At 56.8% G+C, this 18,257-nt stretch overlaps 3 protein-coding genes across 3 annotated transcripts in view; 2 read left to right on the forward strand and 1 right to left on the reverse strand.

Moving 5' to 3' along the window:
• Positions 1-697: 697 nt before the first annotated feature.
• VOLCADRAFT_91970 (uncharacterized protein) lies at positions 698-3,795 on the forward strand (the record flags this gene model as incomplete). Its single annotated transcript, XM_002951323.1, has 5 exons — positions 698-761; positions 969-1,096; positions 1,237-1,303; positions 2,344-2,409; positions 3,446-3,795. 5 exons carry the CDS (start codon positions 698-700, stop codon positions 3,793-3,795), a joined length of 675 nt encoding a protein of 224 aa, XP_002951369.1.
• Positions 3,796-6,494: 2,699 nt separating this feature from the next.
• Positions 6,495-12,829, reverse strand: VOLCADRAFT_91971 (Jumonji domain-containing protein; the record flags this gene model as incomplete). Its single annotated transcript, XM_002951407.1, has 7 exons — positions 6,495-8,680; positions 9,055-9,202; positions 9,526-9,689; positions 9,925-10,165; positions 10,773-11,081; positions 11,292-11,462; positions 12,710-12,829. The coding sequence occupies 7 exons, from the start codon at positions 12,827-12,829 to the stop codon at positions 6,495-6,497; spliced, it is 3,339 nt and encodes a 1,112-aa protein (XP_002951453.1).
• Positions 12,830-14,102: 1,273 nt separating this feature from the next.
• VOLCADRAFT_91972 (uncharacterized protein) overlaps positions 14,103-18,257 on the forward strand; it is a gene marked incomplete at both ends in the record, with an annotated part of 7,769 nt that continues 3,614 nt past the window's right edge. The window contains 5 exons of the mRNA XM_002951324.1: positions 14,103-14,143; positions 15,104-15,131; positions 15,693-15,795; positions 16,531-17,425; positions 18,024-18,257. The exon at positions 18,024-18,257 is cut by the window's right edge and continues 6 nt beyond it. Coding sequence (XP_002951370.1) covers positions 14,103-14,143; positions 15,104-15,131; positions 15,693-15,795; positions 16,531-17,425; positions 18,024-18,257 — 1,301 coding nt within the window. The remainder of the gene's footprint in view (positions 14,144-15,103; positions 15,132-15,692; positions 15,796-16,530; positions 17,426-18,023) is intronic.

Consider the following 18,257-nt stretch of genomic DNA (forward strand, 5'->3'; position numbering starts at 1 on the left):
TGTGCGTGGGGTCGCACAGTCTGCAGCGACGGACAAATAGCAATACGGTACGTTTTATTTCTCAACTACTTGCGACATAGGCCACAGGGGTTACGACGCGACTTGCAGGACCTCATAAATGTACTACCTAACGGCCGCCACGCATGCATTGTCTCAATCAGCTCCTAGCTGAAAGGCCGCAACTTGTGCTTCGGGAACGCTGCTTGCGGCAATCGTAGTAGTATAGTAGTGCAGGTAGTAGGGCAGGTATTACAGCGAGCCCCAGGTCCCAAGGAAAAACCCTAAGGCAATCATGTCCAATTAAGGCAATGGCGCTTTGGGGAGTTGTGGGGTGTCGAAACTCTGGCATGACAGATAGGTGGATATGCTCATAGCTAGGAGTTCTGCATTTAAATGTCTTCCGTGGGGATGGCAAACAAACATGGCAAACTGATCTCGATTAATTGACAAAGGTTAAAAACTGCTACTGGCGATGATTCCATGCTATTGCTAAATTATAACTCTCATGCTATTATACGTATATTATTATGTTATAAGCATCCTAAATTGAGGTCACCGATTCAGCATTTTACTTCGCAAACAGTCAAGCTATTCAGGACACAGGCACTTTTAAGCTGCAAAAAGCGCAAATCGGTTCGCGAGAAGAGGATTATTGCTTGAATGCTTACAACACAACAAACGTGTGCGTTTGTCGACAATGGGTCGAATGATCGAGCCTGCAAGGGTGAATGCAGCTCTACACTACGCCAACACACAGACTAGTGTGTCCGACATGCCCGTCGCCCATAAGCCACCACCACCACCAGCAGCATGCGCCCCCGAGCAAGCTCCAGTCCGATGCACGACCGGGTGATGCGGCGGCCAGTGCAAAAGGGGCAGAAGGAGCTGTTCATCATGGCCACACAATGTGCTAAGTAAAACATGTCAATGTGTAAGACACACACATACATACACACACACGCGCACAGTCCCTGGCCAGTGTCAGGCCCGGTCAGATATACACACACACAACGCGCACACACACACACACACAACCAAAACCGGCGCCTTGGTGGGTCATGCATGGTCGTCGCTGTCGCGGTCTCGGTCACATAAGGTTCGTCTGAGGTTTTGAGAGGCTACTGATGGCAGTGTAGCTTTTACAGGCCGGAATTCCCTCCTCCACCACCACCTTACACAGAAACACAGGGAAAAGGGCTTCCCCCTCCCTCCCACCCACCCTCCCTGCGTCCCCAGTTCGACCCCACCCGCATTCACGATTTACAAAGATTCACTTTTAATGTTGTCAGGTGGCAGATTGCGGGTAGGAAAGACGCCGAACCAGAGCTTTCCCCTTCTACTTCGTGTTTGCTGGCAAGCATGTGTAAAATGGTGGTACGATACGAAGACGAAAAGCAGCAGTATCGCAGGCGTCAAACAATCATACGCGCATACACACACATACACATACACCGTGCGAAGCACACACACACACATACACGCGCAGTTGTGCACCCACGAACACAACGTCACGACATAGGAGGCGTGCACATGAACATTGGCACTTCAGTTCTTGCACATAAAATTCACCGACATACGTGCACAGAGGGATCCCCCAGATATGAATTCCAACACGAGGCGAGACAGCAAAACAAAATTACACAAATACATACATAGAGACAGACAGACGTACATGAACACACAAACATACAAGCACATTTCCCATCATCCTCACCCACACACCGCCACGCATGCACTCGGGAGGCGTCCTCATACCCTCTCCTACACCGCCCCCGCAACCACCCCTGTCGCCTCTTCCTGAAAGACAAGGCCAAACCACAGTTAGGCGACCGACCTCCTCCCCCCGTACACGCTGTGTGATTACCTCGCGTATGTCACAAACAGTCTCGAACCCACCACAAATTTGTCCTGCATCGTCCATCACACCCACCTTGTGGCGATGTACGTACGTACATGCAGACAAACACGCCCACGTGCATTTACACGGCCACTTTCATAGCACCATGGCTGCTCTACCACACAGACCAGTCTGCGGACGTCTGTAACCTGAGCGTGGTGGCGCCTATCCGCACATATCCGCGTCTCCAAATCCGAGGCCGCGTGTCGCCCAATTCCAGGTCTCGGGTTACAGACGTCCGCAACCTCTGCAACCACGTCCAGTCATCAATACGTCAATAGGGCTTTGCATTCACAGCGCAGCATCTTCACGACTAAACACCGTTCGGGGGGGAGGGGTTGCCCATCCCACCCGCCCATCTAGAAGCTGCTCCGCCATTCATAAAAGCTGCGCAGCAACAGCATACCACCACACACACCTTTTCATGTGTTCTCGCACAACCACAGTGCACGTAACGCTTAAACCTGTAAAGCAACGGGTCCATACGGACTCTACTAAAAGTGGAGGTCAAGGTGAAGGCAAGGCCCCTCATCCGCTGCACAGACAGACTGTTTCAAGCTGCACAGTAGCGGTGTCAGAGGCAGATGTGTAGAAAAGCCTTCACAGCTCGTGATGTTGCAGCAGCTGTGCCATGGCGGGATTGATTGTATCTATCTGCGCATTAGAACCGTGCCAATGCTGCGGCGCACCACTTCTAGCAACATGGCCACGGCGCACGCAGGGTATTCTATGTAATTACCGTACACACACAGTCACACGTCATCCGCCATCACAGTGCATGTAACGCGCAGTTCCTCCTCCTGCTCCTCCTCCTCCTTCTCCTCCTGCAACGCGCATCATCTCCCCCGGCCGTCATTTCAACCCCATACGACTCCATCCGGGAGAAGGCAGTCGTTTTAAGCCGCCGCGCACATTGCCTGTTTTCTGGTACCCAATTAGAGTCTGCAAGATCCAAGATCCATAAACAAAAGATTCCATTATCCGTGATTCAATTCCTGCCCGAAAGCCGGGCGTCGTTGGTCAGGTAGTCATTGAACAATCTTGCGGAAAAAACGGCGGGCAAAAGCACGGCGTACATTGTAGTAGCGGACCCAGAACTCGATCCGGACCAATCAAACCAGTCAGAAGTTAACGGTCAAGCCAGTTGAGGTGTTTAGCCCGATTCGGCAGATGAGAAAGAAGACGGTTGGCTGGGAGGTAGACGGATGGCTTAGGGTGCCGTAACCCAAAGAAAATTGAAATATAGCAGAGGGAGAGAGAGTGATTGAGAGACAGAGGTGGCCGATGGCATGTGCGCGCTGGGCAGGTACGGCTCCAGATGTGCTTATGTTTGCGTGCGTGTGTGCGTAAATCGGGAGGGAGGGAGGGAGAGTGCGAAAATCGCAGCGCCGACGAATGCCGCAGCCACAAAAGCCTCATTTGGCAACATCAAATCTAGCTTCCTCCTCTGCAGCTTTTCGTTCAAGAAGAAAAGAGGGCAGAGGGCAGTAGCATCCAACACATTAAACACCCACACACGCGTGTACCTGCACAACTGCACTCCAACAGAGCACCCGCCTCCCTCCCTGAACCGGGCAGCAGCAGAGCCCTATTCGCCAAGCGAAGATACCCATCGAGCTCGATGGAAACACATGCCAAAGAGAGCACAAAGGACATATGTCCACATGCCCCTAACATCCACATCCCCTCCGAAAGTTGCCATTTCTCTCATCAAGCCCCGGCACGAAGCTACAAAAGCCACGCCTGGCGCCGATCAAGCATTGCACCGTGCAAAAACACACGCACGGGACCCGGGGTGCCAGAGGCCAGGATGCGACCCTCAACACTTCCGAGTGGTCGCGAAAAAGACAATCATGCCAAGACGCGTACGGGTGACCATATGTGTACGCGCACAGTAGCTGTCTCAAGATGTCCTTAACAACGTACTGCGCGTTGCGTATGTACGTATGCATGTATGTAGGTGTATAGGTTTCTTGAAGAAGGACATGACATTGAAACAGCCGAGAAGCAGAGGCTCGACTGGGGAGGGGTGCCGCACACGCTTCGCCCCCTCCCCTCCCCTCCCCCGCCCCGGATGGCCCTTCCCCCACCAACACCCCTGACGTGTGGGCAGGGTTATGTGTGGGCTGATAACCTCACAGTCTTGCCGCAGCGTCCTACCCGGAAAAGTCCAGAAGCGCAGAAGAGCGTCAGGAAGTGTGTGGCTGAGCGGGGGTACTTGGCGAAAAAAGTGCAGAAGAGTGCAGGAATGCGGGAAGAGCAGAGGCGATGGAACAAGCCCAAGGCGGCGACCCCGACGCGACCCCGACCCCAGATGCGGAGAAACAGAAAAGACTCGCACATCCCACTCCAAAAACACCCGCCGCGTCCAAGGCGCTCTCCCCCCCGGGTTGCTTTCCCCGCCGGGGGACGCGTGCGGCGAGGGGGCCCCTTGAGATGGGAGCCCTTTCTGTATGCCTTGCAAACCGTGCATGTGCATGTGCGCGCGCACGGGGGCACTGCGCGTGAGCACCAGGTCCATGCCACAGGCTTTTATGATGCCAGGACTCCCAACAGCGCTTACGGATGGCCGCTTGCCGTTCGGGACGTGACAAAAATGTTCCAGTGTGAAAGATCTAGGTGTGAGGACTTCCAGGAAAAACATTGTGTTGGGAGTCCAACGAGACAGACAGCACGACAGACGAACACCACCTTTCGCATACCCACACGTATCAAGCAGGCACGTTTGACGCACGTTTTGTCAAGCCGCATGGAAGCATGGCTCCCAAGCAGGCATTTCACAATTGCCACCCCAAACACTTCTCCTCTCCAAAACTCTCACGGACGTGATTAATTGCCGGACTCTGCTAAGCAGCATTTTCCGCCAACTCCCGCAGCGGCCCTTTTTCCCACCCCCCGCTGCTGCAAAATGAGGCAAGGACCCCAACAACAGCAACAACAGCACCAAAGTAGGAAGGTCAGCGGATGCGGCCGCGGACGTGGTTACGGAAGCGCGCGCTATGTTACTAACACGCATTAAGCAGCAGACACATCAGTCTACCTGCCAAGTAGGCTATAAGTAGGGGAATGACAAGGCAGCAACGTCACCAGCAACCCCTCACCACATCAAATTGGCAACACAGCAGCAGCAGCAGCAGCAGCAGCGGCTGCGGCGCACAGCATGCCGGAATAGGGATGCCAATGCACCATACATGATCTAAGATGCCAGGGACATAACGCATACGCCACATACACCACATACACCTACATACATATACACGTACTAGCCAGTGGCCATAGACAGACATACACACCAGCAGACAAGCCGACACGCAGACAAGCCCGGCTCGGGATGTAGTACGGTGTAATCCAACCACAAAGGTATGCACGCGTACATACATACACACCTACGTTCATGCATATTCATGCACACAAGAACCAAACTCCATTCCAGCATCAGCCTCAAGACAAAAATCCAGTGGCGCGCTAGACCCCGTTCCCCACATCCTCAGCTCCGAGACCGGCCGAGTCGCCCAATCCCCCACATGTGCCCGCCCACAACGCGGGACCAGATCCAGATCCAGATCCAGTCTGAGATCCAGAGAAATTTTCCTAAGCCCCTACAGCAGCAGTGTAGTAGCCGCGTAGTAACCTCTCTACAGCACCTCAGCCCGTGTCGGGTTTCAAACACAACAGGTGTGTCCCACCACCATCCAACTCTCAACGCTATTACCCCCCCCTCTCTTTTCCCATTCGCGCGCGAACTTCCATAAAGTCGACGACCGCGTCCTTTGTTCCACTGTGCAAGGCCTACAAACCAAACAACTTATTATATATGCATCGTGGCCGCTGGCCGACTGTAATGCGTATACATCAAGTCGGTACGACGTACAGTACGGTACTGGAAAAATCATGTACTGCCCACTGATGTCGAACGTACATACATTTCGCGCCACCCGCCTCTAACGACACGTCGTCGTCCACATGCAACCAGAGTCTGGAACACAGTCCAGAAAAACACAAGGTTTGACCGCCGCCTTGATGAAAAAGACGTGTCCCTCCTGTCGCCTGCCCGCGTCCCTCCTGCCGAAATGTGTCACGTTCTCCTTGACGACGATCTCGTCCGGAGCAAATGCATGTGTGTGTGTGCACCCAACCGCCGCCGTGCCTGCAAAGACAAGCCAAAAAGCCAGAACCCCTGCCAAAGACAATCCTGCTCCACACGTGCTTCCATTTTACCTTTACCCAAAATATACACACACACAGATTGGCACACACGTACACCAACACCTTAACCCAGCACATGCCTCATCCAATCACATTCCTCAACGACTCTTAGTAACACCCACTGCCGCGCCTGCCTGGTTCGCGCACCAGGGTGACAGCGCATATGAGCTCGTGGCAGCAGCTATCCTGTCAAGCCAGAGCAGCCCAGCGGCCCACGGGTCATGAGTCCAGGATTCCAAACACGCGAGAGCAGGAGAGCGCGGGGCGGGCCATCTGATCATTCCGCGATGGCGATTTGATCGCTCTCCTTGCAGTCGCCAAACATGACGACAAGCACACAGCTACAGCAATGGACAACATCCACGGTCTGTCCACGACTTTTATCCATTTCTCAATCCCACTCGTCTACATTTCGATTTTCATTTCTGCGCAACTCAACGTCAATAATCTCCTCCCGCGGCGTCACCAGCCGCCATGCCTCCGGTTCGAACGACACCTCCGCCGCTGCCGCTGCTGCCGGTACTGCTGCCGCAGCCGGCGGCGACAGTCCGTTTCCGGCCTCCGAGTGCGATGGTGAGGAGCTGCAGCCACTGCCGCCGGCGCCGCCGCTGCCACTCGTGCCGCTGCCGTCGCCGTCGCTGTCGCCGTCGACGGCGGCGGCGACAGCCGCCGGGGCCCCAGCAGCAGCGCCGCTCGTGACGGCCAAAGCACGTACGGGTAACAGCGCACCCGCTGGCTCCTCCCACACGCTACCAGCTACAGGTCGAAACAGCCCATCACGACCTTCCCTCAGCCATCTGAGCAAAACATTACCAGGCGTGGGCGCAGGTCGCGCCAGTCGCTGGACCAAGAAAAAGAACCGCTTGTCAGAGGCCGCCGCCGCCGCAGCAGCAGCGGCGGCAGCGCGGCGGCCCGACGGCGCGTCGGCGTCGCCGACAATCGCCATGGGTGGGCCTACAGCCGGCTCCTGGGAGGGCGTATTAGTACGAGCCTTGAGCGCCATGGCGGCAGCTTCCACCGTCGACCGCGGCTTGACGGCAGTAATGACCACACGACCCTCGGCGTTTAGTTCAAAAAAAGGCACATCGACTGGTTGCGGCACCGGTTGCGGCTGTGGCGGCAGAGGCAGAAGCTGCTGCGGTGTTGGTTCCTCCGCCGCCGTTGACACGGCTGCTGCTGCGACGCGGCCGCCGCGGCTGCGGCTGCGACCAGTGGCTGGAGCGGAAGGGGGCGTGTCCCCTTCTTCCGGGGCGCCGACCTTAGTTTCCGCGCCAGAGTCCCCTATTTGTGCTCTTGTGGCACTACTTCGCCGGCCTGCAGCGGCCCGAGTGCCAGCAAATACACCTTCACCGCCGGCGGCCGCCGCGCCGCTATCCTCCTTCGCAGCAGCGGTACCTTGAGGATCACTCAACCGCACCCGCTTCCTGGTCCCGGCGGCTGCAGCCGCCGCCGCTGCCGCTGCCGCGGTGGCGGCGACGGCGGCGGCTCGCCGCGGCCGGCCGCCAGGGCCCTCCACAGGTGCAACCACCTCTGCCGGCGCGTTCTCCGTCACCAGCTCCTCCTCCTCTGATTTGCGCTTGCGGCCGCCTCGAGCGGGAGCTGCCGGCTGTGGCGCCGCCGCCACAGTCCCAGATGTGGGGGTATCTGCGGCCTTGCGCGGCCTGCCAGGGCCTCGCTTAGCCGCCGCCGCAGCAAGCACCGCTTTCGTTGCCGCTGCCGCAACCGTGGCCTTCGCCTTGGCGGCGGCAGCCGACTTCGCCGCTGCCGCGGAGACGGTCTTGGTTTTGCCGGCAACATTTTTTGTCACGCCGCGGCTCTTGGCAATGGCTTTCTTAACCGCCGCTGCCGCCGCCACCGCCTTCGCCGCTGGCGTAGCCGCCTTCTTGACGCGACTGCCTGGTGCTGCCTTCGCCGCCGCGGCCTTCGATGTGGGCCGCCCACGTCCGCGTGCTGCCGCCGCTGCCTCCTCAGCCTTCGCCGCCGCCGCCTTCTTAGTCAGCGTCCGTCTCCTTTGCGGCTTTGCCCGCTGCGACGTCTTCTCCTCCTCCACCTCCACCTCATCTCCACTGCCACTCTCCTCATCATCACCATCTTCGTCGCTGCTCTCTTCAGGTGCCGCCTTCTTGCCTCCACGACCCTTCTTCCCGTTCGTCTTCTTCTTCTTCTTCCCCTTCGCCGCCTCCGCTGCCGGCGCCTTTCCTCGCGCCTTCTTCGCGGCCGGCGCCGCCCGGCGACCGCCGCTGATACGCCGCCGCTTCGCCGCAACATTCCTCTTCTTCTTTGTCGTCGTCATCCCCTCCTCTTCTTCCTCCTCTTCCTCCTCATTCTCGTCGTCGTCGTCTTCCTCGGACTCCGATGCCGGTTCCGACTCGTGTTCCGAAGCGGAGGACGACTCGGAGGGCGTCTCGTAGGGGTCGACCCACTTGGGGTCGAAGAGCTTCATGCTGATGCGCACACCGTCCTTGAGCGCACTGCAGCGGCACGGCACCGCCGCCTTGCCGACCGGAATCCACTCCTTCATGCCAAAGTTTACGGCCTCCGCACAGTTGAAACCCGAGTTGAAGCCGGCGTGGTAGGCTGGGCGCGCGGCGGCCAGAATCGAATTGACGGGAGACCCGCGAGAGACCGCGCACATGCGCAAAACCACGACGAACACATTTTTTTCAAAAATGTTTTAACAAAACCAGGTGACACCGCGAGTCTTTCTCCACAGAAGTGTACAAACAACCTAACAATGTGAATGTGACAGATTGCTGCTGCTCAACATGCAAGCACCAAGCAAAATAAGCTGTGTTTGCCTGCCTGCCCAACATCCTCACCCCCCCCCGAGTCCCTCATGACCACCCAATTATAAACCCCCGCCACGCACGCGCACACACACACACACACACACTCTGGCGGAACCCTCACGCAACAAACAAACAAACACGCACACACACACGCCCACTCACCCGCCGCGTTCAGCACCACAAACTCGTTGGTCCTCTGACACGCCCTCATGTGTGGTACGCCGTACGTTTTCAGGCACGAGGGTGACAACATGATGTCCTTGTGCCGTACAAAGGCGGGGCAGGAGCGGTGCAGCTCCGGGAATAGGCTCTGCGGGACCGACCAAAGGACGGGGAGAACATTTTATGAAAGGAAACAAGCAATTACCAAAAGGGTGGCCGGCCCAAGAGGGAACATTGAAGGGAAAGGATTTCATGATGCGGCAGCAACAAAAGGTGTGCGCGTTAAAGTGGAGTTGACCAGGGGGAAGGAAAGGGCACGGCGGCGAGGAAGGCAGGAAAGCGGGGCAGGGCGCCACGGGCCAGATCTACATCCCGCCTTGTCCCGCCTTACCTCTCAGCCTTCCCGGGCCTGGTCAACCATCAACCCACCCACACCCAACCCCCCTCCCAACCCACCCCCCTCCAACCCACCTGCGCCATGCGCTCAAACTTGTGTTTCGCTGAGGGCGCCACGCCGTACCACACCTTGGGCGCCCCCCAGTGCAAGAAATTGACCGAGTACAGGTCGGCATCTTCCTTGTGCCAGCCAAAGAAAGACCGCCACATGCCGAAGTAGGTCATGGGGGTGGTCACACCTGCGCAACGTCGCACGGAAGAAGATGAAGTTGTGGGGAAGATGATTGCTGGGAGAATGGTTCTGAAAATGGTATGACCTCTCATATCCCTCTGTTGTACTGCCGATGCACCCAGATATAATATCAGAAAATATGAGGTGTTGGTTATGGTGGTGGTGATGACGATGGTGGTCGTGATGATATATGCATAGTCGGGGAGATCATTGGCATCGTCCCCAAACAAAGAGATACACACCTGGCACACTGTCCACCATTGGATGGTTCTGCAGCAAGTCACCCAGGTGCTGCAAATTCCAGCCGTACGGCAGCTTGTCGTCAAAAAATGATGTTGGCGTATCGGCGCCGTACATTGGCGGGTTGAGGGTAACGTTAGACCAAAAGGCACGCTCCATGTCAGGGTCAACGGCGTCGGGGTCAAACCCCGGGCCACCGCCGCCTTCAATCCCTCCTTCACCCTCAGTCGTTGTTGCGGACACCTGCGCAGGCGGGCAGTTTTGAAGTACGACAGTGATGAAATGGATGAGATGGACGCATGTGTCATGATGTGTAACGAAAGCGCCGTGAGCCCCGTTATGTTATAACCTCTTCCACCGACCATATTGCATCCCCCAGCCCAACGCATTTAGTTGTGTTCCTTAACACAACTAACGCAACCAGCTGCCGTTCCCCCTTCATCCACCGCCTTTTCCCTACCCCCTTCCCCCCTTACCCCTGGTGTCAGCATCATCACTCGTCTGCGGTTCGTTTCCCCCCCCCTCTTACCCCCTCTCCAGCCCTCCCCCCCTGGAAAAAAGTCCACGCTGCCGCGATGACTACAAACCAAGTCACTACGGGTCAGTATCTTACCTACTGTCCTGCATTATTGGTCTCATTTGGGGTGTCAGTCTTTGGTACTTTCTTTTCGTCGATCATCTATGCATTATCGTACCCCCCAAAGTCCACCTGGACACAGCTCACCCGCCCAAACCCAGCTTTACCCCCGTCTCCCCTCGTCCTTCCCTATCCTTCCGAAGTTACCAGCCCCCCTCCTCCTTCCCCGTTGGGTCCCCTCCAAAATCCCTCCTTCCCTCCCCCCTTCCGCACCTTCTGATGTACGATGGAATTCGATTCGTACTCGGATGGCGCTCGGTTACGACGAGCGGATGTCGTACGAGTGCTGGACCGCACACCGACACTGCCGCCACCGGCACCGGCACCCCCCGCGCCCTCACCGCCGCCACCTCCGGCGGCATGAGCCCCATTAGCAGCAGCAGCAGCTGCTGCCGCCGCTACTGCCGCTGCACTGCTGCTGCCGCTGCCACCTCGCAGCCGTGCCGTCTCCTCCTCCGCTGCCTGTTTGAATTCCGCTACCGACATGGGCTTCTGCTCCACAAACACACAACGGTAGGCGCCCTGGGCGGTGGGGTGAAGGGCGCGCGGTGGGGAAGAGTGGGGGTGAGGAGAAGCTTTTTTTCGGGAGCTTTCGAGTTCGCATACGGCACTTTCAAACCGGGGTCAAATTTCTATGGTTTCACGGTGGTGTTGGTCATGCGTTGAATGCTGATAGGTAGGTACATTTGTACGACACATGAAACCCCCCACCTGGCTCCCTACCCCCCTCACCCCCGAGGCATCCCCGGGCCCCAGCACAACTGCCATCCCTCCCAAGCCTTCCGCCGGGTCCCCGCCTACCTTGGTTCCAAACACATGTTGCCGTATAGGCACGTTGATTTGTACCTTCCTCAAATCGGGGAAGGCAGATCGCCGGGGCCGCCAGCCCCGGGGGGGCACCACCTGGCGGGTCCAAGGAGGTGCGCATGTACGTATGTAAGTGTGTGTGCGGGCGGGGACTGGGGACGGGGACTACGGGACATTGGGGCAAGCGTGTGGGTGAGTTGGTCGTGTAACCCTCAAAACACACGACACGCAAGTACACAGCGCGCCCCTCAGTCCCAATTCTCCACCAAATCCCGAAAGCAGCCATCCCCTCCACGCCACCACAGCACATTGCTCCTTGTCACAAGCCCCGAAATGGATCTGCACTCCTCCTTCCATCACAAAAGTGATAACATAACCTCAGTTTCTTTATTTGGATTTCTCATTCAGGTCAGCGAATTTACTTATCTGACTCTTTCCCTCCCTCCCTTGCACGGCTAATGCAGTCCAATAACGAAGGCTTTCATTATCCCATTGGCCCACGGCCGCCACATTTGCCCGTCGGTAGTTCTTGCAGTTTGTATCAATACAAACTTGTGCATACTCGACAGGTCGGCAATTGTTTCTTTCGACTTTTGCACTGATATAATGCCCCCCGACCCCCCGACCCCAGTTCTCCTCCCCCGGCCCCCCCCAAATAAAGACCCAGCTTTCCCAGCCCCCCACACCCAGGTGTGGGCCATAGGCGCCGACACTTGATCCGTAGCTTCTTGCATTGTAAAAATTCCCGCCATTTCCCCTCCCCGCTTTCCCTCCACCCACATTTCCCCGTATTTCCATTCCTAGCGACAAACCCTTTAACACATGGCCACAGGAGGTGGTGCACGCATGTATGTGCGTCAGCGCGTTGGCCGGGCGGTCGGCACACCCAGCGTTAGTGAATCCACACCTTTCCTCTCTTAACTCTTGATCAAGTCTATGCGTACGTTGCGGCCAAAGGAATGTGACATGACCAGGCATCATCCAAGCCATGCTGCCACAGCCGTCGGTCCCCAAACACACACTGACCCGGTCCCCGCCTTGCCTTGCCCCCCTTTTGTGGAGTGCACCATCTCCCCGGTTTTGATACACCCCCACGCCAGTAGTTCGTCTTACGCCCCTTACGCCTCCCCCCCCCACACACACACAAACCACACCCCACCCTCAGCCTCGTTCGTACTCAGCACGCCCACTTCCACGCCCTCTTCAAAGCCACCGATACCACAGGCTCATTCAATTCTTGCACGTAGCTCCCCCTACGAGCCTTCCCCCCTCATGCCCGCATCCGATCTGTTGCACCAAATTAAATTTTCGCCCATGCCTGGCCGTCTCCCCATACGCCGTACCTTGAACATGGGCAAGTCTGGGTGCTTCCGGAATACCTTCCTGACATAGTCACAGAATGGCTGCTCGAACTCCTCCCTTGTGGGTCGGAACACCGGGCACATGGCCCCGTAATCCCCCATGGTGTCGCTGCTTTGGGAAAGCCCTCTGCCGCGTCCACTGCCACTTCCAATACACAATGACCGGCGCGGCTGCTCTTGCTGCTGCTGCTGATCTTGCTTCTGCGGCTAGTATTGCTGCTGCTGCTGCTAGGCCACACTCGAGATGCGATATGACCAGGAGTCAACGCAGGCAGCCACCCGCGTACTTGCACAGGAGCCCTGCGCTGCCGCAAGAGGCGATCTGGGTCGCCGTCAATACCCTGGAACGGTGCTGTGGCAATTGTCTGATGACGGTCTTTTCCAGTGGGGGATGGACCCAGATGGAATTTGACACGAACTGTTACGGAGTGACGCCCCTGGCGCAGGCTGCAGCAGCCGGCGCCCGGGTCCGCTGTTTTCCGTTATGACGGAGCCTAGGGATCGATGTCGCGCGTGGAAGGAACGCGCGCTTTCCGGTGCTGTTGTTGGGACAGCACGACTAGACACGGCCCGGGAGTGAGAGATGAGCGCGCCAAAGGTGCAGGGCTGGACCTTGCAGGTGATACTGTTGATGCGGTTACTGTTGTTATAGGATAATCCAGGCAAGATGTTGGGCTGGGCTGTCAGGACGCGATGGATCTGCTGGTGCCCAGTGTCCGATTGCAAGGGGCATCGGGTAAGAAATGCCAAAGCATGAGAGTCAGGAAGGATGTCAGCGTGGTATGGCGGCATTGGATGGAGGCAAATATATTTTGCTATTCCAAGCGACACGCCGGCCCATGTCGGGGCCTCAGCCGAGCGTAAACGACGTCCACATACCCTATAGACTGGAGCAATAATACCTAGAAGCAAATGGTATCATGCCATGCCATAACAGCACGGAAGGACACTCGCTTCACCGCAAAGTGGTTGATACACTACCACAACGTCGCTAAAGGCACACAGCTGGGGCATCGCAAGCTCGCACAGCCTTTCAGTAATCTTTGTTTTTTAAGTCATGCTCGGCTTCATGGTCGAACCAACGTTTAACACTATAAATTTCGAGGTTTGTGTTCGGCAACTCAGCACCTAAGCACCAGCGCTGATCGGTACCGAAAACTTTCAAAGGCACATAGCACCAGCGCAGTGCGGCAGGGGGCTGCATGCCCTTTCTATACAACACTGCATGGACTGCTCTAGCCATGTAAAGTGGCCCATAGACACCCTGAGTTCCCCGCCAAGCCGAATGCCTTCTGGCCACTTCCAAGTCTCTAACCGTTTTCAAGGATAAAGGCTAAGGGTGCCAGGACTATGTTGATTTAAGTACAGAGTACTTATGAAGAGCCCTCCATGCGTAGTGGACTCTACCTTTCCCAAGTGAGCGTCCCCTGAGCCAGCCCCGATACGTGCTATGCACAGATACAGAGATAAAACCGTAGCACAGAAGCACAAGTGTTGTTTTGAGTAATAACCTCGACTTGGAAGCAGGCCATTCATTGGAACAGCTGCGCATGCCGACTGCATGAAAAATGCGTAACCCACCGCATAAAGATACCCGCGCCGTCTGCTCTCCACAGCCGCTACGCCCACATTCCTCAGTTGTGTGCGCTAGGCTTCCAGCTGCCAAAAGCTCTTAACGATGGAATTTTACCCGCTAGAGACGATATTGGTACCCGCAGGAGAGCAAGCGCCAAGCCTTACTTCATCCGTCATCAGAGACCAATTCGTTCATCTGCAACCCAGGCCGTAACGAGCTGTTGCCTGTTGTCTAAAGTGTTGAAGGTGTTGGGGTCCTGAGACGAAAGGCGGCGTGTATTACGTATTGGGAATACAAGAGGTTTAAATTTTAGCATATGGTAGACAGTGTTATGACTTCGGGTCTGAGTTGTGCAAACGCGCAATTAGTTGCACGCAGATTGTTTCAAGCTGTTTCAGGTACACCGTTGTACGCCACGTCGCGAGTTTTGCGCTGGCTGCTCGGCATCCTGAACTGTGACCTTTATATTCATGCCAAATGTCCACATGTTGGGGAAGCAAATTTATTTATGTACGCGCCTTTCTTTCCTAGCCTTGCTGGCCCCCGCTGACGGGTTGATCGAGCGCAGGGCGTCCCAGAGCCCAGGGCGTGCACATGTGTTATATATCGTTGTTTCTAAAGCTTTACAGCATTGTAGGCTCTCATCTTTGTGCTTTTGCAGCCGCTACCGGGCTAGGAGCCGTGTAGGGCACCCTGTCCTACAGGGTCTCACAATACAGCTCTCACAATACCTTGGCATAGGCATACAGCAACTCCCCTTTGTATGACTATGCATGCAATGTGCGTGTGCGCTGGAACAGACATAAGTGTGCATGTTGCGTAGCAGAGGTGGGCTATGCGAAGGGCTCCCAGCGCAGAGATCCCACACCTCTGCGCCGCACATGATTCCCAGTCCTTATACACAATCTTCCTCAAAATACAGACCTTCATCATAATCCTTCAGATACCTGTGCCTCATTGGACACCAGCTATCAAGTAGAAAAGTCCAAGAAAAAGGATATTGACAACAGGAGCTTACGTGGCCTTACCCCAATATCTCTCATAGCCTTTATTACACGACTAAATCTTTCATCCCAGCTCGCCTTGGACAGCAGCACCTGCGCCTTTCATTCGCGCATACCGTACCTCAGATCAGCCCCTGTCATGCTCCGCTAGTCAAACCAGATCAAGCTCCCTCCCCCGAGAGCTCTCCATCTTATGGCAACCTGTCCTCCCTCTGTCTCAATCAACAGTGTAGCCCCCATGACGCACCCGCGGCACCGCGTCGCGCATCGTACACCACCTGAGCGCACCTGACACACACACACCCCTCTGTTTCCGTCCATGATTGACAGTCCAAGGGCCGAGAGTCCAAAGCTTGCTGCCGTACAACCCACCTATCACACACAGCTCCTCCATGGTCCAGCACGCTCGGTCTGCCATCGTCAGTCGCTTGACTTAGCCCTTAGGAGATCAGAGAATTATCAGGCTAAAAGTATAAGTCATTCAACACGTAGGTTTTATTCCTGACTAAGGCTTCTGCCCCTGGGGATATGCGTTGAGGTTTATCGGGCAGCATAGGGCGCTGGGTAGTGTGGCGCGACATATATAAAGAGGTGCTATCCGGCGCATTTTACAGGCCTCGCCACACGGACACACGCAACAACCCCCACGCACACGCACGCGTGCAAGAAAACAAGTACGAACAATAACAGTAGCTGTGCTCAGGGCCTTGGGTGTAGAGGTCTCGAAGGACAGTTCGAAGGGCAGAGAGTTCTCCGAATTGCAACAGAAACGAAGCCCCAACCAAAGGCGCAGCCTTCCCACAGAGGTCAAATCCTCCCGCTGTCTCCTCAGCAGCTGAATCCTCCGCCGCCGGCCCTCGCCGGCCCCTCCGCCGCCGCCGCCGCCGCCGCCGCCGCAGCAGCAGCAGCAGCAGCAGCACACCTCACAGGCCCCCACCCTTCCAGCCCTGCTGGTGGCGGTGCCACGACCTCCCCCGTTCGAACAGCAAATCCATTCGCCCTATCCGCCCACAGCGCCGTAGAGTCATACGTCGACCAGCAACTCGCCCGCAGCGTTGCCGCAGCGTTACTGCTGCTGCTGCTGCTGCTGCTGCTGCTGCTGCTGCTGCTGTCGGTCGCCGACGCAGCTGAATCGCCTCCTCCTCCCGTGGGGAGGTAACATGCTGTAAGGTTGTTTTGGAAGCAGCCTCACAGCCCTCACAGCACCTTAGCCGTCGCACCAGGTGACTTCAGTCAGCCGGTGGAGTTTTTAAGTCGCGCCGTCGCAGCAGACTCCCATACCCCACCGCTTGTCGCGGCCTTGGCTCCTTCCTTCAAGCGAATCTTACGGCAGACGGGGCCGTCGCGCAAACAGCCGGACCGCATGGGGAACAGGAGGGGGATCACTGGCTTTGCATGGCTCTGCGGCGCAAGGCACTTTCATGAAGAGTCGCAGCAAAAGCACCTTGAGCAGCTTGAGACGCAGGACCTGGAGAAGCTGAAGCAGCAGCAGCAGCAGTACCTGCAGTCGCAGAAGGCGAAGCTCCGGACCCAGCTCGACAATGCAACGTCACCACCGTCAGGGCAGGCCGTCACCGCCGCCGCCGCCGCCGCTGCTGGTGGTGGTGATGCCGCCGTCAAAGGTGGCTGTAGCAGTGCTGCTGCTGGCAGTAGCACTTGTTGCCCTGACGGCGGCCGTGTTAGTGACAGCACGCGGAGCTCTGGCCTCCTGCTCGCGGGAAAGCCCGCCGGCGGCCGCGGCAGTAGCGGAACGCGCAGCTGCAGCGGCGGCGCCAATCCGGTGTCTACCTTCACCACCACCGCGGCGGCGGCGGCGGCGGCGGCGGCCGCAGCCACCACTAATGCCACCAAGGCGAGTGCAAGGCCGATGCTGTCGCAGGCCGATGATTCTGAGAGCCTTTCTTCCGTTCCGGCTTCTGAAGCGGTTTTTGGGCTGGCCAGCCGCGCCTCTGCGCCTGCATTGACCCAAGAGTCGCCGTTTTTGAAGCTTCACGGAGATGCAGTATCGATGGATGGTCGCTCAAGCGGAGGATACATCCTGAGACCTATGGCTGGCGGCGGCGCCGTTCCGCCAGCTGGTCCCGGAGGCCGCTCCTTCAGCAGCAATTCACGTCACAAGTAGGTGTGGGCCGTGCCGTACCAAGTACGGCCGTGATGCCATGGGCAGAGGGCTGGGCTGATCACCTAAGGTTGTTCCAGCTATTCCAGTTGTAGGTAAACATATTATGTACTGGCTTTGGGGCGGTTTTAGTGTAGATAACCCAACTTTAAACCGCTTCTATAGCTTCCGAGCCGCGGGTATACCCTTGCATGGTGTCGTACATGCATGTCGTACATGGGCACATGGAGGGAACGGTTGGGTGCCCGTCTTACTAGGACTTGCAGTTTGAAGATAGGTATTATGTCGCGCGCGCGGTATTATGTTGGATGCAGTCCGAAAGTTTAGATTACACAAGATCTAAACTAAAGTAAACTAAACTATAAAGTAAACTAAAGTTATGCTCAGAAGTAGCTGCCAACGGAGCACCGTGATATGCAATTTGCATGGTGAGGTGACTTATCTCCACTGATCTCCACTTGGGATCCACTTGGGATCCACTTGGGATCCACTTGGGATCCACTTGGGATCCACTTGGGATCCACTTGGGATCCTATACCAGACACCGTAGTGTACAAACTGTCTGGTATCACAAACTACATATCCGCGTCCGCACAGACGATTCAGCTCCAGTAAGAGTGTGCCTGCGAGCTTGTCCAAGGCGACGGCCGTTAGCAGCGGCGGCGGCGGCGGCGGCGGCGGCGGGACTGGGCAGGCGAGCTCAATCGCCGCCTCCGGACCCCAGTCGATTCATGGTTCGTTGGGTCTTTATCGGGAGCCGTCACTGTCGGCTTCGGAGCGGTCGTCGTACGGCAGCAGCCTTCTGATGGCTGCATTCGACCGTCACGGGAC

This window comes from Volvox carteri (genome assembly GCF_000143455.1).
Source record: "Volvox carteri f. nagariensis unplaced genomic scaffold VOLCAscaffold_23, whole genome shotgun sequence".
Classification (NCBI taxonomy): domain Eukaryota; kingdom Viridiplantae; phylum Chlorophyta; class Chlorophyceae; order Chlamydomonadales; family Volvocaceae; genus Volvox; species Volvox carteri.